At 42.3% G+C, this 24242-nt stretch overlaps 1 protein-coding gene across 10 annotated transcripts in view; it reads left to right on the top strand.

Annotated features, from left to right (window-relative positions):
* MSI2 (musashi RNA binding protein 2) overlaps positions 1-24242 on the top strand; it is a 527555-nt gene that overhangs the window by 426471 nt on the left and 76842 nt on the right. For 9 of the 10 annotated variants that reach the window (XM_063296967.1, XM_063296952.1, XM_063296934.1 and 6 more), the window contains exons 9-10: positions 3861-3975; positions 19687-19761. In XM_063296967.1, coding sequence (XP_063153037.1) covers positions 3861-3975; positions 19687-19761 — 190 coding nt within the window. Of the gene's footprint in view, positions 1-3860; positions 3976-19686; positions 19762-22600; positions 23095-24242 lie in introns of those variants that run through there. The other variant, XM_063296990.1, reaches the window with a different exon arrangement.

Raw genomic sequence — 24242 nt, 5'->3', positions numbered from 1 at the left:
ATTTCTCAAGATACACATTTATCTACATCTTAAAACATAAAGATGAGGCATTTGAGAAATTTAAAAGTTTTGTGACATGGGCAAATGGAAAATTCCCTAGGCCTGTATCTGCACTCCAATGTGATAGAGGAGGAGAATACCTTTCTCACAAATTCAGAAGGTTCCTAGTGAAAAAAAGGATAGAACAAATTCTTTCTAACCCTTACACCCCTCAGCAAAATGGTGTTGCTGAAAGAAAGGGCAGAACCTTGCAAAATGCGATGGAATGTATGATTAAAGATTCACAATTATCTCTTAAGTACTGGGGAGAGGCCATATCTACTGCCACTTATGTACAAAACAGATTGTATAACTCTGTGATTCAGGACACTCCATTCCATTTGTTTTATGGTGTGAAACCAAAGGTAAACCATCTTAGAGTGTTTGGTAGCACTGCATGGGTTCACATCCCAAAACAGCAGAGAAGGAAAGGAGGCCCCACAACAAAGAAAGCCATCTTTGTTGGCTATGAACAAAGCCAAAGGAGCTACAGGTTCATAATGGGAGAGAAATTAATAATTAGCAAAAGCGCTTCTTTTGCTGAACAAAACTGGGGGAGATTAAATTCTAGCTCTCCAGTTGATCTGACCACCACAAGAGAACAGCAAGGACTTGCTGATGGTGATCTTTTGCCTGATGAGGACATTAAACCAGAAAAGCAAACTGAAGATCTGTCTGATGAGACAGATGTTTCTCAGGAAAGTGATAGGAGTCAAAATTTAAGCCCTGTATTACCTCGCAGATCTCAGAGGAGTAATAAAGGCGTTCCTCCATCACATTTTCAGGCTGAAACAGTAAAGGCTTTTCACATATTCACAGAACCTGAGTCTTTAGAACAAGTGAATGCTTTACCACCAGAGATTGTACAAAATTGGCATTCTGCCATGCAACAGGAATTAGCATCCTTGAAAGAAAATAAAACATGGAAACTGGTAAATCTACCTCCCAATGAACGCTGTCTGGGTTGTAGGTGGGTTTTCAAACTGAAAAGGGATGCTGATGGCAAAATCCAAAAATATAAAGCAAGGTTGGTTGCAAAAGGGTTCACTCAAAGGAAAGATTTAGACTTTGACAAGACTTTTGCACCAGTTACTAAAGGTGAATCAATTAGATTACTGTTAAAAGTTGCTGCACTGAAAGGAATGCCAGTTAACCACTATGACATTCAAACTGCATTTCTCTATGGAGATTTAGATCACAAATTATACATGCAGCAACCCCCTGGCTATGCAAGAGGGGAGAATCTAGTCTGTGAACTGCAGAAGTCAATCTATGGGTTAAAACAAGCTGCTAGATCCTGGAATCAAAAAGTAGATGAAAAACTGCAGAATTTTGGTTTTGAAAAAGGAAAAGCAGATCCCTGTGTATATATGAAGAAGGACAAACAAGGCTGTATGTATCTGTGCATTTATGTTGATGATTTGCTGCTGTTCACATCAACAGAAAAACAAAGGCTTGATTTTGAAGCCTGCATGAAAAGCCATTTCATATTAAAAAGCCTTGGAGTTGTGACCAATTACCTAGGTTTGGAAGTACACAGAGACAAGGATGGTAGCTTTCTGTTAAACCAACGTAGTAAAATTCAAAAGCTCCTAGAGGATTTTAATATGCAAGACTGTAAACCAGTCTCTACTCCGATGATAATAGATTTTCAGAAAGATATAGGAGAAACTCAATTAACTGAGGCAGAGAACTATAGATCTGCAATTGGAAGTTTACTGTACATTGCAAATCATTCTCGCCCAGATATCTCAAATTCTGTGGCCATTTTAAGTAGACAGGTAGAGAAGCCTACATCTACTGGAAAAGCAGCATTGAAGAGGTTAATGAGGTATTTGCAAGGAACAAAGAATTATTGCCTGAAGCTAAATGCCTCTGGAACTGAGAAATCGCAGGCTTTTGCGATTCTGACTGGGGAGCAGATGTCAGTGACAGAAAATCCACTTCTGGGATTTTAATTCAATTTGCTGGATCTAGCTTAGGCTGGCATTCTAGAAAACAAACACTTGTTGCTCTTTCCACTGCAGAAGCAGAGTTTTATTCTCTAACACAAACCTGTAATGAGGTTACATGGTTTAAACATTTGTTAAAAGACATAGGCATGGAAGTTAACCAGCCTATAACTGTTTATGAGGATAATCAAGCTTGCATTGCTATGGCAAAATCTGAAGCCTGCAGAAATAGAACAAAACATATTGATATTAGATATCAATATATCAAAGATATGATAAGCAAAGGAGAAATAATGTTAAAATATTGTGAATCAAAAGACATGATTGCTGATATTTTAACCAAACCTCTTCCTGTACCAAGACACACAAAGTTGTCAGAGAAGATTGGTTTGCATCTTAATCTGTAGTATAAAAAGGGGAGTGTTGAGGTTTTCCTACTAACGATTAAGACTGCTATTGTACCTAATCATTTTGGCCGGGTGAAGAGGTTGTATTTGATTGTCTCCTTTCACGTGCTTCATGCAAATCGCCTGGGGGGAGGATCCTGCCCAGACTTGTTTCTTGCTTCCTTTTTTTTCTCTCTGCCGATATGTAGCAAGCCAGGCTTGCTCTCAATGAGAGCTAAGTCCTTTAAATATGTTTTGCTTTTGTTTTGCTTTCTGTAAATAAATTATTTTTATAGATATGCCTGGTGTGTGTGACTTTTCTGATCTCTCCTGGGCTAAAGGCTTTCCCAGCATTCTGCCAACACTTCCTGTTCTATTTTTGCATGTATCTTCCATAAAGTAAAGGAGTCCTGCTCTGTGGTCAAATGCCTTGATCTGGAAGAGGGGCATCCATGGGAGGATGCAAAAAAATTCAAGATGGTGCCTATGAGCCTGAGACCGATGCCTTTCCCTTTTTTCACAGCTGCTATCTTGATTTGTTTTACTCTCCCCACCCTACCCCGATGCCCTTATTCTTGAACAGCCCAAACTGCAGTAATCACACTATCATTTCATTAGGAACAGATGGCATAGAGATGCCCTCAACTTCTGTGCATCTTATTTTAATGTATATTTTGGTGGTTGTATTTTAGCTATTTAAGAGCCTCGTGTGGCGGAGAGCGGTAGGCAGCAGTATTGCAGCCAAAACTCCTCCCACGACCTGGGTTCGATCCCAGAGGAAGCTGGATTCTCGGGTAGCCGGCTCAGGTCGACTCAGCCTTCCATCCCGAGGTCGGTAAAATGAGTACCCAGCTGGCTGGGGAAGGTGACAACTGGGGAAGGCAATGGCAAACCACCCCGCTCTATAGTCTGCCAAGAAAACGTCACAAAAGCAGCGTCCCTCCAAAGGGTCAGACATGACTCGGTGCTTGCACAGGGGACCTTTCACTTTTTCACATTTTAGCCGTGAGAGCCAGTCTGGTGTAGTGGTTAGGGTACCAGGTTAGAAACCGGGAGACTGTGAGTTCTAGTCCCACCTTAGGCACAAAGCCAGCTTGGGGACCTTGGGCCAGTCCCTCTCTCTCAGCCCTAGGAAGGAGGCAATAGCAAACCACTCCTGAAAAACCTTGCCAAGAAAACTGCAGGGCCTTGCCAGGCAGTCTCCGAGAATTGGACACGATTGAATGGATTTTTAAAAAATTAGCTGTACAATTTATCAACATATTCTTCCTTTTTGTCTTAGCTGAGTAAGCGTGGGCATTTTCCAAAGCGATATTGTGCCTATTTACTCTCTGGAAATCACTCTCTGGCCTTTTTAAAATTTACATTTACAGAAGAGTGCTAAAAATAACCCAAATCTCACCCGCACATCGTAACCAGTTCAGGATTTGACATTTTGCCTGAATTCATTTGCATTTCATTTGTACGCATTTCTGCTTAATAGGTGGAATGTAAGAAAGCACAACCTAAAGAAGTTATGTTTCCACCCGGGACAAGAGGGAGAGCTCGTGGATTACCATATACCATGGATGCTTTTATGCTTGGAATGGGAATGTTGGGTAAGTATGCAAGAGAATGAATAATTGACTATAATTTATCTCTGTAGCCAGTACAGATTCCAATGCTCTGCAATGCTTACAGTAGCTGAGCAATTGGCAAGAACCTATATGATGCTTTTTCAATGGATTACAGGTAGTCCTTGACTTACAACCACAGTTGGGACCAGAATTTCCATCGTAAGTCATTGCAGTCATAAGTCGAGTCACCATGTGACCAGACCTGATTTTACGACCATTTTTACAGGGGTCGTTAAGCAAATCCAGCTTCCCCAATTGGTGCTTTTTGTCAGAAAATGGCAAAAAATGTCGCAAACTTCAATCACATGACCACAGGATGCTGCAACCAGTCGTAAATGTGAGTTGCCAGAGCCCGAAATGCGATTGCGTGACCTTGGGGGGGATGCAATGTTTTGTGATGCTCGGAAGTGCTTTATAGGCCGTAAAGCACCCATTCCGAGGCCATCATAACTTTGGACCGTCGTTAAGCAAACAGTTGTAAGTTGAGGACTACCTGTATCAAATTGCTAGGTTCAGAATTTACCTGACTTGTACAGGAGGCCACACCAGCAAGGAGAGGATCTATGCTTGCTGGGCCCATGCCCTCTTTGGAATATCAAAATTTGCATTTAAATGGATATTTCCAGTAAGCTGTTCTCACATTCATAAAAAACAAATTTGTGGTTAAAAAATGCTTTTTTCTCCATTTTTGTGGTGGGGAAATTAAGTCACAGGTTCTCCAAGGTATCTTTGACAGTTTAGTGGAGACAATTACAAACTTTTGTGGCTTTAAATGGCACAAAAGCTGGAGGAAGCCTGGGGAGAAGCCTAATAGCATGGGTTGTGGCACTAATTAGACATTCCAAGGAGAGAAGGTGGTATTTGAGTCCAGACCATTGTGTCCAGAAAATACTAATTAAACAGGATAAATCGTATTTAATAGTGAGATTCTCTTTGTGTGATAGATCATTCTCAGTCATAATTGGCTCTCATTTGATTATGCTTAGTTTTCCCTATATTACTGAAGAATTGCTTAGGGTCGGTAGAGCAAGTATCTCTGCATACGTGCCTATGTGGGTGTACCTGGGTAGTTGGGCTGACAGATGGCTCAGAGGAGGGGGATGTCAAGAAGCGGTTTATCCACAGTTAACGTTTTCCCCATTCCCCAGAATTGGACTTTTACTTTTCCACCTAACCCTTCTTTGCTTTGTATTAGCAAGTTAATGCTTTGGTCCTGCTAGTTGTTTGATCTACGCCTAACGCAGGAGTTTTAACTGACATAATGAGTCATACTTGGGCCTTCCCTCCAAAAGTCTCTCTCTTTCTTTTAGCAGCCCATTTGTCTCCAGGTATACTTGTCTTTCCTCCTGGTGAGATTCTTTGTCATGTGTACGAAGGGCACAGAGTGGGTACGTGCTATAGTCCTCCATACTTGCCCAAGATAGTAAGATTTGCAATGAAGATGAGTATCATTGCTGCAACTTTATGGGAGAAATCTCAGCAGCTGCCTTAAAACGGATCAGTCCACTGAGTTGTATAACTTAGCATTGCCTACAGATAGTCCTCACTTAACAACCACAATTGGGACCAGAATTTTGGTTGCTAAGTGAAGCGGTTATTAAGCATCCAACCTGATTTTACAACCCTTTTTTGTGGTGGACATTAAGTGAATCTCCACGGGCGTTAAGCGAACCACATGGTTGTTAAGCGAAACACACGGTTCCCCACTGATTTTGCTGGCCACGAAGATTGAAAATGGCAGTCCTATGACCATGGGATACTGCAACCGTCATAAATGCGAATGGTTGCCAAGCGCCCAAATCATGATCACATGACCATTGGGATGCTGCGACGGTCATAAGTGTGAGAACCGGTCGTAAGTCGTTTTTTTCCCCCTCAACACCGTTGTAAGTCTGAACCATCACTAAATGGTTGTTAAGTGAGGACTACCTGTACTCTGACAAGCAGAGGCACCCTAAAATCCTGGCAAATATTTATTTATTTGATTTATATTGCCACTTATCTTCTGTAGCACAACCCTGGGCAGTTTACAAACAATATTGAAAACAGTGAAAACATTAAAACCAGCATAAAAACTCCCAGCAACCCCAAAACCAACAAACTCCTCACATCCACAACCAACTTTTCTGGGCTCCAGCCTTATACTACCCCGATACTTGTGGGAAAAGCCAGGGCCTCAGGGCCTCTCAGAAGCTAGGGGAATAGGCTCCTGCTGGCCCTCAGGGAGAAGGATGTTCCAAAGGGCAGGGGACACTACTAAAAAGGAGTGTTGCCTAGGCCCCACTGGATGGCCACATTTCAGGGAAGGAACCTGGAGCATGCCCACCCTATCGGACCTGGCAGATATCCTCAGGGAGAGGAGGTCCCGCAATAACCTGGCCCCGTGCAATTCAGGGCTGGTTATCACCTTTAAATTGCACCCCATCCCTTTTTCATTACAGTTGGGAGATGCTGAGCTTTGGATCATCTGCATGCAAGGAATATGTTTTGTGGAAAATGGCTTCTAATAGAGGCAGCTTATGGCATTGCGTAAACTCCTTGCGATCTGTCTAGGCCTCACTCATCATACACCTATTTGGTCATTTCTCTCACCTTTGGAACCTGGGAGAACTCTTCCCAAAGCCTTCTCCTCATTAGGAAGGCGTCAAACATTTGCTGAGTTATGTTTCTGATCTTTAGAGCTAACCATGCCAAGTGAACCCAACTGGTTAGTAAATCCCTTTGATATTACAGGATCACTGTCAAGACAGATGGCTGCGTTATGACCTTCCAGCTCTACATTCATCATGAATGCTTCCAGTCACATGGAGCTCACTTACACATCAGGGTGAAAAAGGCCCAAGTCCCCTTGTTCCCTATCCAGTTCAACTGTGCAAAAATATACAAAAAAACTGGCTAGATAATAACAAGGCCAATCCACTCCAGCACTCTTTCCAGGGTGCCCCACCAGACATCTCTTGGAACCCACAAACACAACTTTCATGTATTAATGAATATTAACAGCAGTGCTGATTGCCAATTTTTTTGTTGTGTGTTGCCTTTCTGTCTACACAGCTCCTTCTTGCTCAAGTTCTGTGACATCTGGTATTTAGGGGAATATTACCTTTGATCCCAGAATATCTTTTGTTTTTGTTGTTGGGTTTTTGTTTTAATGTGGCAGCAGTTGAGTAAGAAGCCTAAGTTCCTTTCCCTAGAAGCTTGCAGTTAGGATCTGCTGCTTCTCCATTCTTCTGCTCATCCTTCTCAATGGACAATACTTATATTCAGAGCAGGAACTCACCCACCAGGAAACATTTCTGTTCTACTGATGAGGTTCTCTACCATTCATATTATTGGCAGAAAAATTGAAAAGGGCTTTGAAAGCCAGGACTCACCTCTAATTAGAAAAGTTTGACCCTGAGATATGTTTATGAGTCACTTGTGCTTAGGTTGACTCTTGCATTATATGAGATGCTAAAATGGTGTTGAGTATGGAAACTGCAAACTGAAACCTCCTTCAGTTGAATGGAAGTGTAGATTTTGGCAAGCCGCCTTCTACCACACAGGTGCCTGTTAGTGCACGTAGGGTGCACAGATTCATTAAGAGATCCAAATTGGTTCTGTTGCACTGGTTTTTGCAGGGTGACTTCTAATGTGATCCTATTAATTTTAAATCATCCTGATTTGCTCTGAATGAGTGATTGATTCATGATGAAGGCCAGATGCTTAATTATCTGCTCCAGCTCTTTCCTGGACCCGTCGGCTCGGCCCCTCTCTGAGCTCCTAGCATTATTGTGGTGGCTTCGTTATGAAGCAGCCAAGTTGCAGCCAGCAGAAAAAGTCTGAGGGTGCCTGGTCCTTTATCTGCAAGTGTTCCCATTGCTTCTCCCAAGTCAGCTTCAAGGTCGATGGCTGTCAGTGGATTCTCAGCATGCAGTCAAAATCTTCCTTTGCTAACCCGTCAACTGCACAGCAGTGAAATTCCACCCATGAACGGAAGAAGGGTGTAATTAACTCATCAGGCAAAATTAGCATAGGGAGGCCGTGATATGGCTTGATAGCCAGGATCTTAAAGACCTTTAGTCATGTGATTCCATTCCATGCACGTTGAGCATGGAACGAAGGAGAAGTTAGGAAACCAAAAGAGGCTTGTGCAGGCTTGGATATCACCATCTCCAGATACTGGGGGGAGGGGGAATAAGAAAGGCTTGCCAGTTTCAGCTGGTCAAAGAAGATTCCTGAAACTTAACTGACCTGGAAAGTAGAATCTCTTCCCAAGATCCTCCCCAGGAAATTATGTTGCTACCCTGTTCTCAGTGAATGCTATTGGAAATCTTTTTCGGTGACAATCAGTGCAAAAGCCAGACCATTGATAAAAAGATTTTGTTAGAAATTGCCTGTTCTCTATGGAGAGATTCGTATCAAAAGGAATGAGCAGTGGGCTGCCGACAGTTTAAATACTGATACCAAGGCAGTAATGCCTGAGCATTTGGTTAGCCAACATTTAACCCAGCTGAATTTTGGAGAGCTCACACTAAGTCTACACATTGGCCTGCTCCTTTGGGGCAGTACTTTCTGTCTACATTAGAGGCATAGCCTTTCCTTCAGCTTTGCTCGCCTCAGGCTTTGCTGTGTATATTGAGCATGGACTCAAAAAGTGCACAGGGCCAGGGCCAACTTGGGGGAGTGGGGGTCTCAGGGAATGTGAGGTTTAAGATACTTACTTTGCCCCTTAAAGTTCCCAAGCCCCCTAGGGAAAGAATAATTTCCATGTTTTGAGTCCCTCTTATACTCTGGAAGGAGCTATGAGAAAATCCTATCACTGAAATTTCTGCTAAAATTTTCAAAGAGATCCTCCAGCAGTATAGGGCCTGTCGTGCAAAAAGTGGCAAGTTCTTTTAATCTCTCAAGAAGAGGGTGCCCAAAGAAGACATGTAGGGTATGATTTGAGTATTGGGTCCATTTTTCATTTTCAAGATGGCTCTTAATATTTTGGTCTGTATGTCCTCCCCTGTAGTGCTATCTTCTCCCCTCCCCTCCCCTCCCCTCCTCACGGCAACGCTCTTAAATGCTAGATTTGAAGCTTTGAACTCCCCAGCTCCCTTCCCTCCCAGGCTACAAAAACCTCTGTTAGTAAAATTTATATCTCCAGACCACTGAAATACTACCTGATGTGAACATCTCATTTCAGGAAATCTGTGACTGACTTTTTAATATTACTGTGGGAGCCAGACCCCAGCTGTGCGTTAGTGCACACCTAGATGAGGCTGCATTCATGCATAAAAGACATTTGTGCCCTTCAAAGAAAAGTCATTCTTCTAGAGGAGACACTCCTTACCCAGGAAAGTGAAGGAAAAGTGAGCCTAAGACCACGATTAACATAAAGAGCCATTAGAAACCATCTCAGGAACCCAAAGCATGAACTTTATATTGTTTCTAGTTGCCACTTTTGTAATGACGAAGAAGGATAGTTTGAGCAAAACCCAGGGTACAGCAGAGAGGAATTGCCTCTGATCTTCTGGGGGCAAGAGGCCAATCCAAGCAAAAAACCCTTTCTTCCTTCTTTAATCAGAATTCCCATGCTTTGGATGAGATTTAGGTCTTTAAACAGTACTGTGAAATCAGCCTAAAGCCATTCATAATATGCGAAAGGGTGATGAAAGGGTGGTCTTGTGGCCTTCCCAAAATCTCAGTAGATATATTTGTTCTCTCCTTGTCCCAACTGGACATGAGAGAGGCAAAGAGTTGGGATAATTTTCTGAATCAGTTTGCATGATGCATTCAGGCTATATTTTAGTGGGCAAGGTTCACCATTATGCTATACAGGTAGTCCTCAACTTACAACCGCAGTTGGGACTGGAACTTCCATCGCTAAGTAAGGTGGTGGTTAAGTGAGTCATGCCTGATTTTACAACCTTTTTTGCTGCAGTTGTTAAGCAAATCACTGAGGTTGTTAAGTGAATTGCGTGGTCATTAAGCGGATCCAGCTTCCCCCATTGACTTTGCTTCTCGGAAGCCAGCTGGGGAGGCCGCAAATGGCAATCATGTGACCCCAGGACACTGCAACCATCATAAATACATGCCGGTTGCCAAGCACCTGAATTTTGATCATGTGACTGTAGGGATGCTGTGATAATAGTAAGTGTGAGGACTGGCCTTAAGTCACTTTTTCCAGCACCATCGTAATTTTGAACAGTCACTAAACGAATGGTTATAAGTCGAGGACTACCTGTATGGCTTCCCTTTCTGTCTAGGTGAGTAAAGGAGTAGACAGACTTCTGCTTATGTTTAATATTCCAAGATAAGTCCCAAAATTTTGAAAACATAATTCCCCTTGCCGTCTCCTCCTCCTCCTCCTCACTAAGCAATCCCTGACTTCAGCACAGGTCTCAGAATTTCTTCCCTGGAGGCCCATTCTTAGGCTTCTGCCTCAGTATTAATACACTTAACTTGTTCTTTTATTAACACATTTTCTTGTTTCAAACAACACGTTGAGCTATGAAGTAATGAAATGGATTGGGTTTGCATAACACGCTAAGCAATAACAGTAGCAACCACTCCACCTCCATCCCACAAAGGACCAAGTTTAAGACTAATGAAGCCTTGCATGTTGTGTACTATGTTTTTAATTGACCTAATGAAAAGTATTATGCAACTACAGACGTTGTGTTAATGGACATTGGACTGGCTCCAGGTTTGAGGCTGCCCTTGACAAGATGCTCTGTAGTGACTCCCCCCATCCTACACCATAGTCTCCGTATCACTACGCAAGATCGAGGAAGCAAGAAGTACACATACAGGATCTTAAAAACTGCAAGATGAGTTTCCCATCTTCATTTATAGAGTCAATCAAGGCAAAGCCTCTTTGAATGATTTGAAATGCTTCTCTGCTTTCTTGTCACCTGGGCAAGGTTGCCATGGGATGAGCAACCAATAGGCTTACCTTCTGTCTCTTGATTGTCAGTGTCTGCTCTCTCTTCCATTCCTTTCGCAACCTTCCCAGTCTATGATAAAGTCACTGGCAAGACAAGATATAGGAACCTCCATTTTCATTTTCCACAGCGTTCAAGCTCTGTTCTGGCAGGCAATTTAAGAGATTTCTTTCTGCCTGGCTCCCTTTATAGGTAGAGATCTCTTTAAGTCAAGCTTAACTCCAGCTGATCCATCATCCATCTAATTTGTTTGGCAACAGTACAGAAGTGGTTTGCCAGGGCCTTCTTAAGGGATGTTTTTTGACTTTCCAGTCTAGTCAACAACCCTGAAATGTAATTATTTATTTTATTTATTCCCAGATGATCCCCAAACTAAATATTAACCAGCCCAACAATCCTGCATAGCTAATCAGCCAAGGTCAGCTGAGCAGTGCTCTCTGAAACACTGGTTTCCTTTAGGACTGTCTACAATTTAGGGCAGTGTTTTTCAAGCCTGGCAACTTTAAGATGTGTGGACTTCAACTTCCAGAATTCCCCAGCCAGCATACTGGCTGGGGGGTTCTGTGAGTTGAAGTCCACACGACTTAAAGTTGCCAAGTTTGAAAAACACTGATTTAGGGCCATCTAAACCTGGTAACATGTGATGGCATTCCCAATCCATTTAGTGCAACCTAAATTAGGCAACCTGCAGATGGATTTGGGATTACAGTGGCCACAATTCCCAGCCACAGAGGAAAAGATTTGAATCTAACCACCAGCAACAGAGGGCCTTGGAACAGTAGACTTAGCTTGGCACCCCTGTCACTAATAAGCCTGGGGAAAGGTTGGTGAAGAAGTTGCGTTGCAAAAAGCACGTCTGTTGGATGATTTAGGCCTGTCCTTTCATGGATACGAAGTTCTCTCTTCAAGGGAGGTAATCCAGGCAGAGCCTTGATTTCTCAGTTTAGTGACAAGAGATAATTACTGCAAGATTGATCATTCGCCAGAAGTACTGAAGCAAATAAATTGCTCAGTGCCCATTGCCGGGCAAGAATGGGGGCTAAATGGGAAATGGCGGATGGGCCGGCCTGCCCATAATTTGGCTTGATGAAGCATCCACATGAGCACGATGTTAATGTGCTATTGATATTCAGCCAGCCAATTTCCCCCGTGCAGATCAGGCTCTGACTCGTTAGAGCAGAGCTGGGCATTGCAGCGGCAAATGAAGAGGAAAATTGAAGTAATGTTGTATTATAAATTTATGATTTCATCTGCCTGACCTCGAGAAATGTTCTGTGATGGGATATATGGATGAGAACTACTATCCAGTCAGCTGTATATTTTGTCTTTGTTGTTGGAGGTGGGGAGTGAAGGACCGCAGCAGAGGTGGGGTGGGGACACAGGTGTCCTTATTTGTGTTCACTGATCCCAGTAGATTGGTTTCAAGCTTCTGTTTCCCTTGTGATGTTAAAGGGCAGGAAGTTCTGTGGTTTATTCTGGAACCAAGTGTGCCTTTATTTGAGTTAGCTAAAGCAGCTTCCTAATCTGGTGGCATTTATTGATTGATTATGGATGCTTTGATGCCACATCAGTCATCCAACTTTAATATATCACATTACAATCATTATCAAATTATCAAAATTATCAATTAATAAATACAACCCGTGTAAACCCTAATACAAAGCTGTGGGACGGCACCTCCCTGAATTCTCAGCCACTCCATTTGGAGGGCATCTGGGTAGGGAAACCAGTGCTTAACCTTTGACTATGCTGGTGGGAATTACAGAAACTGAGCCAAGCTTCATTCATGGTGATGAAATCTAGGCAGTTTCTTGGCACCATTATGGAAGTGGATGGCTTTTGCTGTCTTCCTGGATGTTTCTTCGACTTCTCAGTGTAGCCTACAACCCCAGAATTGCCAAGTTGTTTCAAATCTACTTACTAACCAAGACTAACCCTGATAATCTTCCAAGATCAACACTGAGAGCCAGATGCTACCCGCTGATGAGACATGGAAATTATAGCTTAACATCTGAAGGGCATCAGGATCAAGTCCTGAAGGTCTTTCCTAATCTGGTGTTGTTTTCCAAATATGATAGAACAAAAACTTTGAATTCCCATCCTTTGGCCATACTTGGGACTACCAGATCTGGTTACAAAACTGATTTATTAATTATGTGCCATCAAGTTGTTTTCGACTCCGAGTGACCACATGGGTGCAGTAGATGGGCCACTGATCTAAGATGATCTGTCCCCAACCTGGTCCTTCAGGTCTTCCAACGGCGCACCCATTGCTTCTGTAACTGAGTCCACCCACCTTGCTGCTGGTCATCCTCCTTCTTCCTTCCACCTTTCCCAGCATCAGAGCCTTCTCCAGAGAGCCAGATCTTTGCATAAGGTGTCCAAAGTGGGTTAATTTGAGCCTGGTCATTTGGCTACAAAACTGGGTGGCATTAAATGTCAGCAAAAACTGCCACCTGGTGGTGATCCACATTTTGGCAGCCCAGATGTGGTAGCCCTGGACAGAGGAATTCGGGGAGGTGCAGCTCCACTCCTTTTGGAAGGCAGCGGATACATCTCTTTTGTACATGAAACGTGGCCATAAAAGATTGTAGAGCTGAGTTTGGGGCAGGTATGAGAGAGCCGTTAAGGAAAGACTTAGAGAAAAGATGACAAAGTCCTGAGATTAAAGGAAGTGTAAGTAAGAAAGTCAACCCCCTCTGATTTTGTTCAGTGCAACCCATCGGTCTGAAAGATAGAGAAACTTGGACAAACTTTCAAGATTTTGTCAGTGTAGTATGCGCTACAATAAAGTAATAGACCTGGAATTCCTGCCGTGTCTGTTTCTTGACCTGGCCCACCTCAAAGGGCAGGCAGTGGCCCATGTATTGCACCCTGGAGAAAATGTTTTGTATGAAACCCAAACTGTGATTACGCTATGTCCCCTTTATGTCCCTTTTAAACAGAAAAAAGTCCCTTCTTGATGGCTGGTTAGGGTCCCAGTCCACTACAGATTCTCCCCCCCCCCCCAGCCTTTTCTCTTTGCAAAGTTGCAGATGTGTTGATGAGAAAAACTGGCTGGGGAACAATAATTAGAAGCAGGGAAATGGGGTAACCTCTCCCCATTCGCTACTTCTCTCATTGCAGTTGCTGCCCCAGAAGCGAGAAGTTCTGGGGTAGAAAGGACCATCTTGGTTGAAGTTGTGAGAGATCCTCACACGTATGTCTCCAACACTCTTCTTGAAAGTCAGTCATGGCTCAATGCAACTGGAAAAGTGCACAAAATGCCTCCCCCGCAAGTGCTGGTATCAGCAATAGTGTCTACTGCAACCCACCACACACCCTTGTACCTCCACATCCCCAACCTTTCCCTGAACCTGCACTTAGCTGCTCATCTTATTCCCTCACCTGCTTTTCCACCCGTCTCCCAAGCTCCCTTCCTGGCCACCCTCCTTCAACCTTCTTATACTGTTTTCCCCAACCCAACCCCTATTTGTTCCTTCCCTCATTCAAAGAATACGGAGTTTTCTTTCCTTTTCAGAAAAAAAACGGGTGGGGTGGGGTGGGGAGTGGCAGCTTTTACTAGTAGCAGTCATCATAATAGCAGAAGGAGCTGTGACACTGAGATTCCTTCTTCAAGGTCAGAGCCCCCACTACTAATAGGGCTGTCACCTGGGCTGCAGAACTCCAAATGAGTGCTAGATGGAAGCAGGGAGCTAGTACTGTTTGTATCTTCTTGCTGCCATTGAGCAGTTGTATTGATGATTGCAGCCAAGATACAGTGGGCCTTCTTGTAATGGTATGTGGGAACGACCTTGGGAGACAGGAGGAAGACCCTAGACAACAGTCTGATAAGCAAAATCTGAGTCCGAAGGAGGGGTGGGAGTGGAGAAAGCATCTCAGAAGGGTCCCTGCCTAGTTTTCAGGAGAGTAAAAGTAAGGGAGGAGAGAGAAACTTTCAGACTTGCAAGATGCTGTTAGTGTAACTTTACAATAGTTTTAGTATTCCCGGTTGGTGCTTCTTGTCGGGACTACCTCAGAGGGCTGACCCTTCTACTCAAGAAAGAAACAAAGGCTTTTTTTTTCCTTCTGGAACTCGCAGACAAAAATAACTTGGCTTTCTTCCAAAACCCAAACAAAGCGGCAGTGTTTTTTTCATAAGCAACATACAAGAAACCACAAGGCGTATCCAGAGAAATTCAGGGCCTTGAAGACTGACTGTTTTTCGAACAGAGTTGGCCATGCTTTACCTCTTTACTGTTGGAATGACTGTTCTCTTATATGATCCAGTTATTCATTGTTGGAAAAAGACCCCTCAAAGGCAATGTGAGAAACCCATCTCATTGATTCTGAAGTGAGCCTTTATTTAAAAGCAAAATGTAACCGAATGACATTTCATTGTGAAATCGTCAATTATGTTGTACCCTGCTCCCTTAGTCAGAAACACATTAGTATTGTTTTTTGAAGAGCAGCAGTTAGCAAAACTAACTTCTGAATGATCCAATGAAATTCTGAAAGTTTAGTTGCAGAAAATGCATATTAAAGAGACCACTTAATGTTTGCATGCATTTACAGCTATAAAGCCATGTTTGGCCACCAGTGTTTTGTTTTCCATGCCCAGATCCATCCCTTCTGAATTAGTAATCAAAATTCATCCAAGCGTTTAATGTTCCATCTCTCAATGATGATTAATAGCAAACAATATGGACATCTAAATCTCATCTGAAATGGAAGGGACACGTTATGTCAGCAAAATAATTGAGCATGTTGCCGGGCTGCGCAACAGCTTTGTAAAAATGAACACAATTGCAGGAATGAATCCTTAGAGAAAGAATAAATAGTGTGTTAGGCAACAGAGGGCTGAGAGCTCGATCTAGGTTAAAATCAATAGAAAGAATTCCCCTGAATCGGGTTTAGAATCTTAATTCAACACAGAAAACTTGCTCCTTAATAGAAGTGAGGTTGCTGTATTCCTCTTAAAAGAGACGCATTATGCTGGGCTAGATGTTCCCACACTTTTTGTTGGTGCCTGATGGAATTAATAAATTTAATTAATTAATTTAAAAACATAATGCCCCTGAGTTGGCCAAAGCAATGAACCCTAGAGTTGGTTACCACTGTGTCTCTGCATGATTTACTGCTCTGCCTCGTATCCTCCCGTTCAGCCTCTGCTGGGGATCAATACTTCACTATTGAGTGAGATTGAATTACCTGATAACTGAATAACCATTCCTTTGCAGAACTTAATCAAAATTACCAGCTCTCAAAGGAGACTGCCCATTTCATCCATTCATGGCTCACCATTGAGCCCTTTTCCCTTCCAGGCAGCCTCTGCTGCTGAATTCAAGCGGGTACAAACGGCATCAGAAACAATAGCCAGATGCAGTGATCCAGATGCATAACCAAGTAGGTTAAACTTCACTTTAAATTAAAATAAGCCCCAAGTTAATTGAGGCCTGCACCTTCACTTCCTGCCAAAGCCATAGGCCAGGGTGGGACAAAGCAAACTTGCTCAAGCCACATTTTGTGCAAGGAGTGGTGGAAGCTGGTAGTTGCAGGAAACTAGGATGAATCCAGTTATGTCTCACTTTAAAAAAAAGGTTTAAAGGAACGAACAAAAAAGAATGCGTAAAATAGAAATGTAGGCGTGGAAGGACAGACTGCCTGAGCAGATAGTAAGCCCCTGTGCTCCTTCCTCCCCCTCCCTTCTTGGCCCTCCCCTGTCGCCAGGACAGCCCAGCTGCCGATCAAACAGCAGAGGCCAATCAAAGAGCAGCATTGGGCAGGAGGCAAGAAGGAGGGAAACAAGATGGCTGCCTGGGAGTTCTGCAGCCACAGGCCTCGCGAGGAAGAGGCTGAATAAGCAAAGCCACAACCCAGAAGTCAAATAAAGAGGCAAACTGAAAGATAGGCAGCCCTGCTGAGAAAGAGGCAACCGGAAAGGAGGCAGAAGCTGAGAAAACTGGGGAGAGAGAAGGTTTTTTTCCCTTCCCTCAGAACCAGCTTGAGGGAAGAATTCCTCCTGCCATTTCCCTCAGATGGAGCCGAGAGTCAGAAGGGGAGAAGAGTCCAGAAGCCCAGCCAGGAACACACAAGCAGAAAAGACGAAGGAAAATTAAAGGCTTGGGCAGAGCAGAAATAGAAAACAGAAACTAAAAAAAGATAACAGACAGATCAAAGTCTGTAGAAAAAGGAGTACAGGTAGTCCTTGCTTAACGACTACAGTTGGGACCAGCAACTCTGTCACTAAGCAATGCAGTCATTAAGTAAGACATCACATGACCACCGTGGGCTTACGGCCTCACTTCCACTGTGATTAAGCGAATCACCGGCACATGACCACAACTTGCAATTTTACTGCCAGCTTCTCCATTGACTCTGCTTGTCAGAAGCTGGCTGTGAAGTGCACAAATGGTGATCACATGACCATGGGATGCTGCGATGGTTGTAAACACTTGCCAGTTGCAAAGCGCCTGAATTTCATTCACGTGACTGCAGGGACACTGCAATGTCCTGACAAGAAGGAACCACGCCAAGACGAGGAATAGGTCTCTAGTGTTTTATTACTGCTACAGTAGACAGAAAATCCTAACAAACTGAAGAAGCCCATACAGAAAAACCCAGACAGATAAACCCCAAAAGTCAAGGCGGGTCTGTTCTGTGTCTCTTTGAATGACAGCTAAAATTCTCTCTACTACGCATGCATTTCCCCCCCTGAATAGGGGCCCCCTCCTGCTCACCATCAGTGCTCATGACATGCAATGATCATAAGTGCAACGACTGGTCATAAAGTTACTTTTTCAGCACTGTCATAACTTTGAATGGTCACTAAACAGGGCAGTCATTAAGCGAGGACTAGCTATAGCTCCTTCTCTATAGAGAGTGACACTAGAGATATACGAGAATTAAGACAACAGAAATATAGAAGTCAGCCGTAAACAAATCTATTGGAGATACAAAAGAGAAAGACATGAAAATACAGTGAAATTGGACTTTAAAGAATGTAGTGTAGGTCAAGAGCTTACAGAAAATAGATAATTAAAATAGAAAATAGTTTTTTATTAAGATTTATTTCTGCACTAGTTGAAGGCATTTATAATTTACTATTTCCTTTTTGATTGTAAGCTTTCCTTTTGTAAAATAGAATCTCCCCCCAGCCACTGAAGGGAACTACAAAAACCCAATGAGTTTGGATCAGTCTGGTTATTGGTGGTTCAAAAAACAAACAAACCACGACAATAGGAGGAAAAAAACCAAAGCAAGATGAATAGTAGCAGTAGTGGAACCAAACCTGTGCAGGTAGATTAGTATTGGAGATCCCATAAAATGAATAATTGGAAAGAGAAGGAGAGCAGCAAGGATCCTTGTTAGATGGACAGAGAGAAAGGGATGGGGTCATGGTTTCAGAAAGCCCCAATCACAAGGATAATCTTAATGTGCAGCATAGGAAACTTGGCTGTACCAAGTCAGGCCTTGTTGATGCTAATGGGCACCAAATCCCCAGTTTCAGGAAAGGGATTTCCCTAGCTCTGCCAGAGGAAACCAAGATAGAGCCTGGCCTCAACTCTTTGTTCCTGGCTTCCCAAACATAATACCTGTCAGATGGGTTGACTAACAGCTCTCATTCAACCCAATTAGCATCTGAGCTGGTCCACACTTAATCAGTGCCGAAAGTACTGGGAGTTCAGATTGTCTGAGCAAATGCCACACTCCCACCACACATGTATCTTCCGGGAGAAAAAGAAGCACAAGGCAGCAATCTTTCCAAAAGAGAATTGGTAGAAGGTAAGCCAGTTGCTTAGTCCATTTTGTACCAATCTGCTCTGTCCATCATCAATTCTCTTTGGAGGCTGGTGCCCCCTTGAGGATTTCCAAATCAGTTGAAAGTAAGAAGAGTGACAAATACTTCCAGATCTCCCTCTCTCCAGCACCCTGATTAATATTCCTCCAGGCCCTGTATTAGCACTAAGAGGAATGGCTGGGTATTCAAAGACTTCTATTGAAATGTTTGGTTTCACTTTTAAAAGAAAATGTTGAGAAACCGCTGATGTTTTTGACTGCTCCATGAAAACTATTTGCAATCATTTTACTGAACCTTAGCATCCTAAGTAAAATTAAAATCCCTTCGTCCTCCCAGCTCCTTCATCTTGCTGCCTCTGACTTTTGGATGTGTTAACAGTTGTCCTTCAGACTCTCAGGATGAAGCATCACTAGTACCTTAATCTCCAACTGTCAATAGTTCTGAAGCAAAGTACATTTGTTGTAAGCTCTCCAAATGTCAAAGCAAACCTGTGTTATGTGCTTATCCTTTAGTGCTTGGCATTTACTCTTCCCAGCTGAGAAAAGTAGGCAGAGTCCTTGGCTTTGAGTTACTGGGGTGCATTTTAATTATGAATAGCAGGCATGGAGAGGGAGGGGAAAGGAATGATACTAATCTCCAGATCTGTTTTTATTTTTCTGTGCTCAGGGATAAATGAAATTCAAGTTGCATTAAACATGCTAGCACCCTCTGTTTCACCTGCAATGTGATTTGGACCCATGGGTGTTCCCCAGTGATGTCACATTCATCACTGTGGTTTATATCAGATACCTCTGTTTAAACCTTCTTTTAAGATCATTGTACTGTACCTAACATTTAATCAGCATTGATGTGATGCACACAGAAAGAATAAAGTCTTCTAATGCTTTGTGCAAAAATCAGATTTCTTCTCTATCTTTGGTGTAATTATTTGCATGTGAAATAAGAATCTGGGTTTAAATAAATTGATTAATTCCCTCTTTCTCAAACACTTGTCTATTCAAGGTTACCCAAATTTTGTCGCAACCTATGGCCGAGGATATCCTGGATTTGCCCCCAGTTACAGTTATCAGTTTCCAGGTATGTGAAACTTTAAGGCATATAATGACAAAAGGAAGTTGAGGTGACCTTTCTGAACTCTTCTTCCTTGGGAACAAGCACTTTTGAATGCTGTGGCACTTTGGGGCAGGGGTAGGTGGGAAGTCCCTACTTAGGATTTTCCTATAAAATCTATGATGAGTAAGAAAACATGTTTTATTAAAAAGGGCCTTTTGTGTGGTAAGTCCCATGCGTTTTTAGGTAAGGTACAAAAAGTTTTCTTTCCAATATCATTTTGGATCGAGGATAGAGGAGGAAAATGTATGTATCTTGCTTCTTAATTGGTACTGGCTATTTGAAAACAGTATTCTTTAAAACAACAATGATAACTTGCTGTGCTGGAGGCATGGGCACTGTCAACATGGTATATTTCCTGCATTGAATCCATGTGTGCTATTAGGCAACAAACTCTGCAGCACATTTGCAAGAGATCAGACATCAACACGATACTTTTCCCTTATTTATTTCTCCTTCCCTATGAGTCTGTTTTGTACAGCTGTCAAATCTACTGCATTTAGTCTCTCCATTCCCTCCAAGTTTACTACTGGTAGTCATCACTTTGAGGACTCCTGAGGTTTTGAAATGTTAGGCTAGCTGGCTTTTAAACATCCCCTCCTGACAATAATGAGCATCCTCTTCCGCTCCAGCTCTGCCATTATCAACAGGCAACCACTGAAACCAAATGCCCTAAAGGGTTCTTTATGCCAGCAACCCTTCAAGCTTAAAAGGGAGATGCCAAGAAGAGTTCAGAGGGTGGCACATGCATGTGTGTTTTCACCCCACCTCAAGATTTCTGGAAAGGCCATGGTGCCAGTTTCAGTTTTGTGGAGTTGCTGTTTACTAGGAGCCAGTGCCTGTCTGCAAACCACAGCTAGGAAAATGTGGCACTGAGTGTTAAAATTTATTGATAAGTATCACCGGTGTGAGGTTAAGCCATCTTGCCCTCCATACTCTAGTTATGAACAAAAGAAATGGTGGGGGAACACCTTGCTCAGGTTATTTAAGAAATCTTTGTTCAACTGTCTTCATTTTAAAGAAAAATCAGTAAGCTGTTCTTTGTGGCAGGGCAGAGGATATGGACTTCTTTCCCTGTTTGAGTTAGGCAGTCTCTGAAAATCGGTCTTTCTAAATGTCTTTGCAAAGCATTTTATTTAGATAGGCAGTTAATATTAATTAATTGAATTATTTAGTTTAATTATTGTATGCTGTTATTTTATGATGCTGTTTGAATTGTGAAACACCTAGAAGCATATGTGTTTGGGAATGAGAGGGAGAGAGGAAGATGAACAGAAAATAATATTGGCCCTTAAGGGAGAAATATTGGGATTCAAGGAAGTGCTCTCTTAAAAATATCAAGATCAGCCTTCCCCAGCCATTAAAGATTATGGGAATTGTGCTCCAACATATTTGGAGGGTACTAGGTTAGAGAAGATTGACTTAACATTATCCATACCCTTACATACATGGTCCCAAATCCACACATGGAGAAACAAATATACCGGGTTTGTCAGGTGAACTCTTCCTGAATTCTACAAAATTGAGAAGAATGTTTCACAGACTTCTATTTTATTCTTTTAGAGAAGGCTTTTGCCAGGTTCTGAAGAGTATTTGAGCGTTAGCAAATTGACAGAGAATGGTCACATTCATGTTTGCACTGTCAGACAAATGTTTTAAGTATTGCTACCCCCTTCATTCCATTACTTGCTTAAACACTGAGGGCCCAACTAGCTGGCAGCAATCTGTGACTAGGGACCTCTCTGCTAACAAGACAAACCGTGGCCTTACAGGGATGCGTTCGTCCCCTCTCACTTTTGAACATTGTGGTTTCTGGGTTGCTAGTTCTGAAAATTGAAAGATCAGAGAGATTGCCTAGGTTGGCCCTTTCTTACCAACCATTAATATAGGGACAAGGGCTAATAATTCTTACAGCCTTTTCTTCACTGTCCCATGTTGAGTTAGTGCCTCTTTCAATTATCTCTCCTACTTTGATTTAAAAGAGAAGAGGATGCTGTTCCTTTGGGCAGTATGTTCTCTGTAGTGTGATCAGTGCTTCGAATGGGCACCATCATCTGAAGGTCAGCATTCATATATGTACCTTTCTAGACGGGCACAAGAAACAAGATATATTTGGACTTCCACTTAACCATTTTGGAGATTCAGTGCATTTGGATAACTCTCATTTTTAAAAAGCATGTCTGGGTCTTTCCTCAAAGGAAGGTCATGATACCTATTCCTGACCAACCTCCTGGTTTCTCCACAATATAATAGGACTGCTGGGATGTATGCAATCAGAGGTCTTCCTCATGACCCATTTTTGCTTAAAGATTATTAGGAATGTAAATCTGATGCATGAAATGTTAAGTTGAAAATGCCTTCACAACCTTTTCGCTACCCAGTGCTAGCTGAAATTATATATCCCTCCTTTTTGTGGATTGTTGTTAGGGCTATCACAGCTGTACATTAACTGGAATTTTACTTGTTTATTAAAATGTTTTAGCTCACCTTGGATTGCAGAACTCAAGAGTGGAATATAGTCAATAAAACAGTTCCACCCTGATGACTATAAAGACAGGGAGCAGGTTCTGATCAAATCAACTGGAAAAAACCAACCTATTTTGTTTTGCCTTGGAAACTGCTTTGCCAACCTTCCTGGACAAAGTTTGAACTGGGCATTAGGGGCAGACCTTGTTAACTAGGACCAAACTAAACATATGTAACACATGTATTCAACCCTGGATGCTTCTAAAGAGTGTCCAGTTTTTAGAAGAAAATAAGTTAAGATATTTAATCCTTTTTTTTTTTTTTTGCTGCAAACACCCAGATACTTCTCTCCTGATCTCAGATGGAATCCCAGACTTCTTTTGCTGAGAATAAACACTCATTTGAACCATGCTGCGGGACAAACATCAGACAGTGGACAAGAGCCTTGGACATAGACATAGTTCTCTAGCATACCTACATTCCAAGACAAAACTGAGATCAAGATTTTCACATTTTCCTAGCAAATTGGGAGGAGGGGTCGAATGGCTACATTCCCTCAATCCTCTCCAAGTCGGTCAAGTGAGCATAATTTCATCTCATTCTAATTATCTGAGGACACAGGATAGATTTGAGAATGTCAGTGCTGGCCAGCCATAATTTATCTTCAGGTATATCAGGAGTACTTGTTTAAAACAAACTTTCACTGCTACATGCATGCAAGTATGGGTAACCATCTACCCTGCCTCACACTGGCAACTTTACATATCTAGCTAGCTATCAAGATACGGCCTACTTTGGTCAGATAAACAACATCACCCTTGTACATCTAAACAGAGATGCAATGCAGTTGCATTACATTACAGTTTTGTTGGTTCCTTTTGATGACAAAATGTACTCAGATCAGTAAGCAGCAGTGTTGTTGGAGCTGTCTACTTTTTCTCTGGCCAAAATTTTGATGTATCTTGAAACTTGCATATCTTATACTAGCAGATGCATAAACAATATCACTAAGGTTCTCTTCTTTGATCTTCAAGATTGAAACCCAGAGCATGCACTAATAAAATCAGTATGGTTTCCACTGTGTAGTTGTGGTGTTTGCAAGTCTCAGCTGGTAGATCGGTTGCAGTGGAGCATGGGCTGTGAAATTGAAGCACTTACTGAACGGAGCTTGGCCTACAAGCCTATCAAGGACAGTTGGAGATCTGTATTTTGTGTCAGTTAACGTGGCTGATCCTTTGCTTGGTTCATGCATGCCGTTTGCTCCTATAAAGCAGCAAAAAAAGAATCTAGCCAAACAAAATAACAGGGTAAGTTTCTGAGAAGTAAAAAAACAACAACTAGGGTAGGTTTTAGCAGCAGACAGTGAGATTGTACCACCACCCCTTTCCTTAGGAGGTGCTGATTCTAGAGAGGTTTTACCTACCATTCACTATCACAGATCTCTTTTGAAAAAGGCCTCTCATTATCTATTTTTATGGGCTTTGACCTTTGGGCTCCTGACCTGACCTGTTGTGTGGGGCTGCAAACTTCTAAAAAGCAATTATACAATTTTCTGTGATTTGTGGGCCACAAAGTAGTAAAGAAGAAGTAAAGTAAAGTAAAAAAGTAAAGTAAAAACCAGTGTAATATAATGGTGAAGGTACTATTGTGGCCAAAGCCTGATTCACCTAAAGCAACCAAATCATTTTGAAGATACAACATAAATTTATTAAGTATGCAAACAACTGCAGTGTACACTAGACTCCAAGCAAAGCATTGGCAGCTTATTGAGCAGCCCTGAGCAAAAGCAGACCAACAGCTTATATAAATTTGGTCTACTATATTACAAAGAGAAGACAAAGGAAAAGGCAGACCCAGTGTAAGTTACAGCATGATGTTAGACTGTTTTAAATAAACCCATCTGTGTTATCTTTTTATTATTTCTCCCTTCCTACTAGATCAGCATGCTAGCCATACTATCTTTGAAATATACTTGGTGAATA

This window comes from Candoia aspera, chromosome 1 (assembly GCF_035149785.1).
Source record: "Candoia aspera isolate rCanAsp1 chromosome 1, rCanAsp1.hap2, whole genome shotgun sequence".
NCBI lineage: Eukaryota > Metazoa > Chordata > Lepidosauria > Squamata > Boidae > Candoia > Candoia aspera.
The sequence above is the reverse complement of the archived record's forward strand: the minus strand, read 5'-3'. Positions and strand labels throughout refer to the sequence as shown.